The sequence below is a fragment of the Sorghum bicolor genome, chromosome 4, assembly GCF_000003195.3.
Source record: "Sorghum bicolor cultivar BTx623 chromosome 4, Sorghum_bicolor_NCBIv3, whole genome shotgun sequence".
Lineage (NCBI taxonomy): Eukaryota > Viridiplantae > Streptophyta > Magnoliopsida > Poales > Poaceae > Sorghum > Sorghum bicolor.
The window spans coordinates 57,573,586-57,582,920 of record NC_012873.2 but is presented as its reverse complement, the minus strand read 5'-3'; the positions used below and the strand labels follow the sequence as shown (position 1 = coordinate 57,582,920).

General features: G+C 40.5%; 1 protein-coding gene across 1 annotated transcript; it reads left to right on the top strand.

The window, feature by feature from the left end:
* Positions 2,527 to 4,943, top strand: LOC8066189 (F-box/LRR-repeat protein 20). The gene is made up of 2 exons (XM_002454177.2): positions 2,527 to 3,040; positions 3,576 to 4,943. Exons 1-2 carry the CDS (start codon positions 2,677 to 2,679, stop codon positions 4,478 to 4,480), a joined length of 1,269 nt encoding a protein of 422 aa, XP_002454222.2. The 5' UTR covers positions 2,527 to 2,676; the 3' UTR covers positions 4,481 to 4,943.

Genomic DNA, 9,335 nt, shown 5'->3' with positions numbered 1-9,335 from the left:
TCTTGATGAACACCATGTAAAAGATCCGTATATCCGCCTTGCATGAAAGGAACAGACACAGTAAAAGATTGCCCATACACACAGTTTGTGAAGTTTGGCGTTGTAGCATTATTAGTATCTCCGCCATGGATGAATGGAGCAACCATGGCTGAATCATTTGCAAATTGTATTGTACTATTACCGCCACTGTTGCCAGCATGAAGATCCTGTGTCGTGTATAAGAAATTATTTATAACAATTTATTGTAAGTAAATAAAATATAAAACTAAAACAATAAATGTAAGTCATTTACGATTAATTGGTTTGGATTAACACTTCCGTCTCTATTCTCTGCAGTATTATTTGTAGCATCTCCTGTCAACAAAAATAATTAATATATAAGTTAGACTTTTTCCTGGGAACAAAATCAGCTAGGAAAGGTAGGATCAATACCTTTTGTCTTGGAACTTTTCTTTTTCTTCTTTAATGTATTTTTTTCAACTGCACTTTGGAGTCGCTTATTCTTTGGGCCCTTTATGACATGGGGAACTCTAAATGATATTGTACCGTTCAATGTGTCTGTAGCACATTCAGTTGAAACTAGAGGAACATCATCGGATTTTTCTTGGAACTTGCTTATAGCAATATCTGCTTCCAAGTCCAATTTATCTATACCTTTCTCCAAATCATCAAGAAGTTCTTTTGACAATGAACATTTCAATGTAAGGGATGTAGCCTTTCGTGAGATACGCGCAGCACGCGTTTTCAAACTTTCTTCGCCGGTTTCTTGTTTCTCGATATAAAATCCTCTTTTTGCATATTTGGTCCATCTTCCTAATATATATTGCGGCGGCAATTTGAAAACATCGTTCACACTAAAAACTTTGAAGGCATGCTTGCACAGTATACCTACAAAATAAAGATATAATTTTTCATCGGTGCACATTAGAAACTATATTATAATTCAAAATGTGTGCACATACCTATGGATTCATACTTTCTGCACGAACATGTAATGGATATATTCGCACTGTCAAAAACAGTCGTTGCTCCATGATTAGCTTGCATATGTGTAACCATATATGTGAAGATTGATCCATCAGTTTGCAACAATTTACAAGAGAATGAAAAATATTCTTTAAATTCTTCCTCAAACTCCAAATACATCCTCTTTGTATAGGATTCAGCTGCGGTTTTCAATAGAGGTAAATTTGGGATGCAAGTAATTGGGTTCTTTCGACGTGAATTAAAATCCGCTTCTAACTCATTTTCACGAAGGCTAGCAGAAACCTTCTCGCACTCTAAGTACTTCTTCCGCTCACGACCGATCTCATTGTTGCTATCCATCTGTGCGAATGGAACTTTGTCAGATCCTCCATAAAACTCTTTCATGAACTCATACACCTGGGCTGGCTTCATTCCAGCTTCTCTTATATGACCAATGAGCTGCCTGTCTGCTTCGGTTACACGACGCTGTGACTTCAACTTGTGCAAATCATTTGGACTAGCAAGATAATGATTGTGATCAAGTACAACCTTTTGTACTTTCCAAATCCCCTCTTTACTAACACTAAACTGAACACGGGCATCACAACCCGTCCTTGTAACGTCCCTGTTTGATGACTCATTTCCTCGAAATCCTTGGTTACTGCAAACTATATACTTTTGACATATAGTTTTATCAACTCGGCGCTTCGTATGACTCTTTCTAATACTAAACCCGACCTTACCAGCATAGGTGTTGTACATCTCATAAGCTTTATCCTCTGAATCAAAAGTCATTCCAACTTGAGGGCGAATCAAAGGTTGTCCAGTTTTATCTACTACCTGTTGTATGTAGAGAGAAAATTTAAAGGTGTTTCGTTCGCAAAAAAAAGAAAATTTAAAGGTGTTTAATAACCAAAAAATACATAGTATGATTTTCTCCATGCTTATAATAATCAAACTGACATCTCATACCTCATCTGATTGTTGTGTCGTAGATTCTGGCAACTCCAAAATTGATATAGTCCTGTGCAATGTACACGCGGACTTGATGACAGCAGTGTTGTTCTCCTATATAAAAACACTTGTTTGAGATGTTCCCGCATACAAACCTAGCATAAATAAATTCTATAATGTTATCAGGTGCATAGCGATCCATACGTACCTGTGTTGCATCAATGACATCAACGACACCATTGATTAGGGCAGAGTTCGTTTCCATGCTGTCTACTAGTGTATTTGATTGGGAACAAATCTCCTCTGAATTATCTTTGAAGGCGTAGTCCGTCGTATGGCTTGCGTGGCTACAAGACATCGCGCAACCGGCGGCAACTCGCACAACCGGCCGCGGTATGTATCGGCGGCGGCGTGACCTATTTCTGCGCTCTTTTCCGTGCGATGGAACTAACTCAAGTAACTATCCAATGATTACGGCGCTAATCGGGTGATGGAAACCAACTTGCGAGCCGAAGACGTGCGAGCCGAAGCGCTGGGATGCGAGTCGAGCGGACGGCTCGCCAAATCCCAGTGTACACGAGCCTGGTGCCCACGGGGACTCGGTGCGGGGAGGCCGCACTCAATTTTCTCCCTCCTCCACTCTCCATCTCCAGGACGTCCGTCCCACTCTCCAGTGTGCCGCACCTCTCCCCTCCGTGACAGTTCAGCTTGACGAGACAAAAAGGGGAACAAAAAGTGCTCCTCCTACCTTCCGTGATGTCAGCGCCACCGCCGGCCGGCGGCGGCGGCGGCGGCGGCAGCGCCCTCATCAACGAGGTCCTCACGGACGACGAGCTACGCGCGGTGCTCACGCGGCTGGGCCCCGAGGCGGAGCGGGACGCGTTCGGGCTCGTGTGCCGCCGCTGGCTCCGGATCCAGAGCTCCGAGCGGCGGCGCCTGCGCGCGCGCGCCGGCCCGGACATGCTGCGCCGCCTCGCCGCGCGGTTCCCTGGAGTCCTGGAGCTCGACCTCTCTCAGTCGCCCTCCCGCTCCTTCTACCCCGGCGTCATCGACGACGACCTCAGCGTTATCGCCGGCAGCTTCCGCAACCTGCGCGTCCTCGCGCTGCAGAATTGCAAAGGTGCGGCCGTCTCTTCTTCTTGCGCTACCCACATGTGCTGATTGTCAATTTGGTGGGTAGCATTACTTGGTAGACATGACAATTGTACTGCATTTTCGAGTATTCCGTCAGAGACTGATTAATCCTACTCTATAAGAATGTTAGCTTCACGGTATTCTGTCAGAGACTGATTCAACCCTACTCTAAGAATATTGTTCTCACGTACCATTGGATAAATACTTGTACTCTATTTTGCAGTCTTGATTATGTCTATTTCGAGTCCATATTATTTAGTTACAAGTTATGGCCTCCTGAGATCTCAAGTTTCCAACAGTGGTTAAAATTGCTAATTTGATATCCTGTTAATAGATCTTTCATGGGGGCATGTCTTCCTTTTGTTTTCTTATGGTTGCTGATATTACTAATTTGCTATCCTTTAAAGTCATTATTGTCTGGGACATTGTGGGTCTTTGTTTTAGTGCACTGATTTTGGTGAGAATGTCCTTAAATGAACTCTGTTGATTATTAGACTTTCCCTGGTTCACGTGTTTTGCAGGTATCTCTGATGTTGGAGTTACCAAATTGGGAGATGGACTGCCATCTCTGCAGTCCCTTGATGTTTCTCGCTGCATAAAGCTGAGTGACAAAGGTTTGAAGGCGGTTGCACTAGGGTGCAAAAAATTGAGTCAGCTGCAAATCATGGATTGCAAATTAATAACAGATAATTTATTGACTGCTCTATCAAAGAGCTGCCTACAGTTGGTAGAACTTGGAGCTGCGGGATGTAACAGAATAACAGATGCTGGTATATGTGCTCTGGCTGATGGCTGTCATCACATAAAATCACTAGACATAAGCAAATGCAATAAAGTTAGTGATCCTGGAGTCTGTAAGATTGCTGAGGTTTCTTCATCGTGCTTGGTGTCAATAAAGCTATTGGACTGCAGCAAGGTGGGAGATAAGTCCATCTATTCGTTAGCTAAGTTCTGCCGTAGCCTAGAGACTCTTGTCATTAGTGGATGTCAGAACATTAGCGATGCTTCCATACAAGCACTTGCTCTTGCTTGCTCCAGCAGCTTACGGAGCCTGAGAATGGACTGGTGCTTGAAAATAACAGACACATCATTGCAAAGCCTGCTGTCTAAGTGTAAACTTCTTGTGGCTATTGATGTTGGATGTTGTGACCAGATAACCGATGATGCATTCCCTGACGGGGAAGGATATGGGTTTCAGTCTGAACTGAGAGTTTTGAAGATCAGCAGCTGTGTTCGGCTCACAGTTACAGGGGTCAGCAGATTGATTGAAGCCTTCAAGGCTCTCGAGTACTTGGATGTTCGGTCATGTCCGCAGGTTACAAGGGACAGCTGCGAGCAAGCTGGAGTGCAGTTTCCTGTTGGCTGTAAGGTGAATTTCGATGGGAATTTGCTGGAATCTGATCCATCTGCTGAGAGGTTCTTCTAGAATGAACTGTGATCTGCAAACTTAATGTGAACTGCAAAATTAAGATTTGATGAAGAGCGGTCATGTAGATGAGCGCTTGACATTGCTGTTTTTCTTTCACCGCCAAAACCTATGCGAGAACCGGATATCACAACAGATGCAAACCACGATCATATTCAGTACCCAATTCAATATGCATGTGATTTAATCTGTAGAAAGTAGTGCCAAAGACCATGAAATGAGTTGTCTGATCAAAGAACGTATATGCATTATGTATTGTGCCAATGCAGCGGGTGTATTCAAAATGTATATTTTAATAGACTGGTTTCAGTGGATTGAACGTAGTTCTGTTTTTATCTGCATCGCTTGTACAGTTCTTTGTTGTGGCGCTATGCCAAACACAAACAGGGAAATAGTGTTCAGTCTGTTGTCTTGTGCTCAAACACTGCTCCCACTTAGAAGAATTGGTGGGATGTAAGCGACATATTTTTACAGTCTTATAAGCCCCTCTCTCATTTGTAATTCAATAAATAAACATGTATAATACTGAAAAAAAACATGTATGATATACACCATATATTCAAATTTGTGTTTTGTCTCTCCTAGTCGTTGTATCCGTTGAAATTTCGTGAAACTTGACAATAGTGTACTCTATCACACACACAAAAAAAAAGTAAATCTAAATATTTTATAAAAGCAAAACCCCTACCATGGATACCTCTTGATGCAAGCTATTCGCTCAGCGCATTAGCGTGCAGTCATGATAGCTATCTCTTCATGCAAGTTATCTGTATTAGGGCGCTCCCAATGCTAAAAACTACGTGTAGTTTCTATACCTATTAATTTCTATAGACACTATGTATAGAAACTATGGTCCCAACGGATAGTTTCTATACACTAATTTTTTATGCAATCACATTCATTATTTCTCCATTTTCAACCAATCATATCACTTTATGTCTTGGATCTTGCGTAGACATGATTTTTAACTTAGACTCAGTTTCTAAAGTTTTTGCTCTCTCTCTTCAATAACTATCTTGTCATATTAACAAAATGCTTAGGTGACACCATAATTAATGTCTATAGAAACTATGATGATTTCTGTATGTAAGTGCTACGGTTTACACGAAATCTAAGCGTGGACCGATACATCTTGAAGCCAAATTCCAACCGTTGGGGACCAGGGCATCCGCAGAGGATTTTGGAGTGGAGAGAAACCATCTGCGGTCCGATTCTCAGCTGTGTCCTCTCAAAAAAAAAATACTGTATTAGAAGGAATAGTTTCTATGAGTCTTGTTGTATAGTATAGAAATTATTGGATAGTTTCTGCATTGTGAGTGTTGTAAGATACTAGAAAGATGTCACGTGCGCTGTTGCGCATATGATTTGGAATGAAAATCGGACGACCTGCTCATAACCCATTGGTATGGATACCTTGTACACTATCATATGTTAGCTAATAATGTAGACAACTAAATGCATGTTAGGGAAGGATGATATAGCTCACTAAGGGCACTCCCAATGGTATATTTATTATAGTTTCTATCTCTCTTAATTACTATGCCAACTAAGTATTTTGCTGATGTGGCAGTAGATTTATTATAGAAAGAGAAGAGAAAATGAAAAAACCGTTTCCTGAGGAGGAAACTGGGTCTTCACTTATACAGATGCTCTACGAAATCGGCAAATCTGCGTTGGGAGACTCGGGTAGTTTCTTCCTTCTTTCCTCCCGGATTCCTTGCGCCGCCACGAGATCCCATCGTGCACTGTTCGTAGGAGGAGGCCGCTCGCCTCGCACGCGACGGCGGCACAAAGCTGCTGCCTGCCACATGCGTGGGCTACTGAAGGTCGCTTGCCTTGCATCGCCGCATGGGTGGAGACCGGAGAGCAGCGACTGAATACATGGGACAAGTCGTAGGAAGGTTGTGAGCACTTGGGAGCTGAGAGGGCTTCAGCTTGCAGCAATATATAGCTTGGACGAGAAATTTGGGGATGAGGACAACGGATGGAATGTGAAAGCTAATGTGCGGACCTATGTTGAAGTTCTGGTAACGTGCTTTGCATCATCGTGACTGAGATGTGGTAACATGTATTTCAACATAGATGTTTGCCACAACCGATTGCTCTTAGTTTTAATACATGCATCATCTGATTAAATGTTGTTCTTTATAGGAAACTGCTATAAAAAACTATGCATTGGGAGGATTAGGTCTATATTGTAATTTATTGTTCTTGGAAACTACTCTTAAAACCTATGTATTGGGACTGCTCTTAGGCTAGTCTCAATGCATGTTTCATGAGAGTGTCATGCACATTAAATAGGGTGCCACATAAGCAAAATTGCTGACTTGGCCGGGTCATTAAATGAAGGAAGAGAGGAGTTTCATCCCCATGAAACTCATGTGGCTCGGTTACCTAGTTTATAGTCTTGGTAATTGTGTCATGAAACTATGCATTGAGACTGGCCTTAGTTGGCAAGGTAATAAAAATATACATAGAAACCATAGTAATTTATGCATTAGGAGTGCCCTTATAAATGCAAACCCATAGCTTTCAGTCGCTCCATTAATAAGTGCTAAAATTGTCAACACCATCCCGACCAAGTACAAAAATTATGCACATTAAGTGGGATTACTAGTCTCATTCTATCAACACGCAAGTCATTCATATCATGCTGTTTGTTTGGCCGTCTAATCCTCCTATAATTCGATATAAAATATTCTAGGTCTCTATTGGATTCTTTGGTTAGCTTTCCCAGATTTAGGTCCAATGCAATAATTATATCTCTAGCTTATACGTTCAACAACTTTATATGTATAAAAAGGTCCTATTTATATGAAGTTGAGTTCAAAAGCAAGAGACCACTTCGGGTATCTATTTCGATTTCCTATTTTGATAGATAATGGAAGAATTCAAATAAGCATAACTATTGTTTCTATTCTCATGCAGGGTCATTGGTACTTCCGTACTTGTACATACCCTCTTGTCCCGGAGCCAGTGGAAAAAGGGTACAATTTTCTAACCCCATGTCCAAGTTAGTCTACCAAACCATAGCTAAACAAGGCTTAGTAATTTCAGCATACTACTACGATCATCAAATTTAAACGCATGCATAACATATTAAATATAGACTAAAAAATAACTGTTTGTACAAAAAAATTAAAAAAAACTAATTACACAGATTACGACCACTTTGCGAGATGAACCGTTTAAGACTAATTGGTCCATGATTTGAAAATAAATGCTACAATACACACATGTGCTAATGACGAATTAATTAGACTTAATAAATTTGTCTCGCAGTTCTTACATAATTTATTTTTTTATTAGTATCCGAACAACATCTCTATATGACACTCGATAGAACACCCTAGAACTAAACAGGGCAAGATCAAAGAAGTGATAAGGTTCTTAATTTTTAGGGAATGTTTGGGGATGTTAAAGTTTCATTTTTATTTTATTTGGTAATTACTATCCAATCATACACTAATTAGGTATAAAATATTCGTCTTGCAAATTACTCTATAGCTGTGTTTTTAGTTTCGTAAATAATCTATATTTAGTACTCCATGTGCAAACATTTAATGTGATTAGAGTTAAAAGTTTAACTCACTCAACCAAACGAGGCCTTAGTTGCCCTAATTAACCATATCAATACTGTTTTAGTGTTCCAACCCCTTCCTGACTCTCTCATTTTATTATGGGCTTTTTCTTTGCTGACATTCTAAATACGATTCCTACACCAAAAACAGGTTAACGGATCGAGCCACGTCACCTGTTAGTTCTTGGCCATTCGATTTGACTGACTTGCGATGGCATCCATCTGATGTTGGATCGGTTTGGATCTTCGTCTATTTCATCGCGGTCTCGGAACCTCGTAGATCGTGATGTTTGATCGGTTCGGATCTCCGCCCGTTTCTATTTGACAATTATTGTCTAATTATAGACTACATAGGCTCAAAAGATTCGTCGTGTAAATTACAGTCAAACTATGTAATTATTTATTTTTTTATCTATATTTAATGCTCTATACATGTGTTCAAAGATTCGATATACCGTGGAGTCTTAAAAAATTTTGAGAATTTTTTGAAAACTAAACATTCAATGTGACGTGAATTTTTAAAAAATTTGGGAAAACTTTTAGAAACTAAACAGGGCCTTAGTACAAATTGAAACGTTGGTTAGATGAACGAATCTTTATTTTTCTCTGGTCGCCGGAGTGAGGTCCTCGTCAGTCGTGACAATAGCCAACAAGAGCAAACCGGAGCAGAGAGCCGGAAATCAGCTTTCGTTACCAAGGAATAGAAATGAAAGAGGAGAAAATTTGTTAAAGCCGGAGTGTGGTACGTCCTCATAATTCACAACAGCCAATCCTTTCGTTTCAAGGAAAAATGAAAAGAGGAGGAAAATTACCAAATCAAAGCCACGCCAGGTTTATACCCAGGGGGGGGGGGGGGGGGGGATTTGAGTAAAAGGCAAACTACCAAAGCCTTTGATCCTACAAACATTAGGAAAAGACATATTTAGATTTGGAAGGATAACAATTTCTTGTATACCTAGGCCCAAGTCCAAAACCCTCAGGCCTTGTTTAGTTCCGAAAAATTTTGCAAAATCGACACTGTAGCACTTTCGTTTGTATTTGACAAATATTGTCCAATCAAAGACTAACTAGGCTCAAAAGATTCGTTTCGTCAATTTCGACCAAACTGTGCAATTAGTTTTTATTTTCGTCTATATTTAATACTCCATATATGCGTCTAAAGATTCGATGTGACGGGGAATGTGAAAAATTTTGCAAAATTTTCTGGGAACTAAACAAGGCCTCAATGTGTCAAACAAAATAAAGTCCAAAACGCTCAAAGTGTCGATCAAAAAA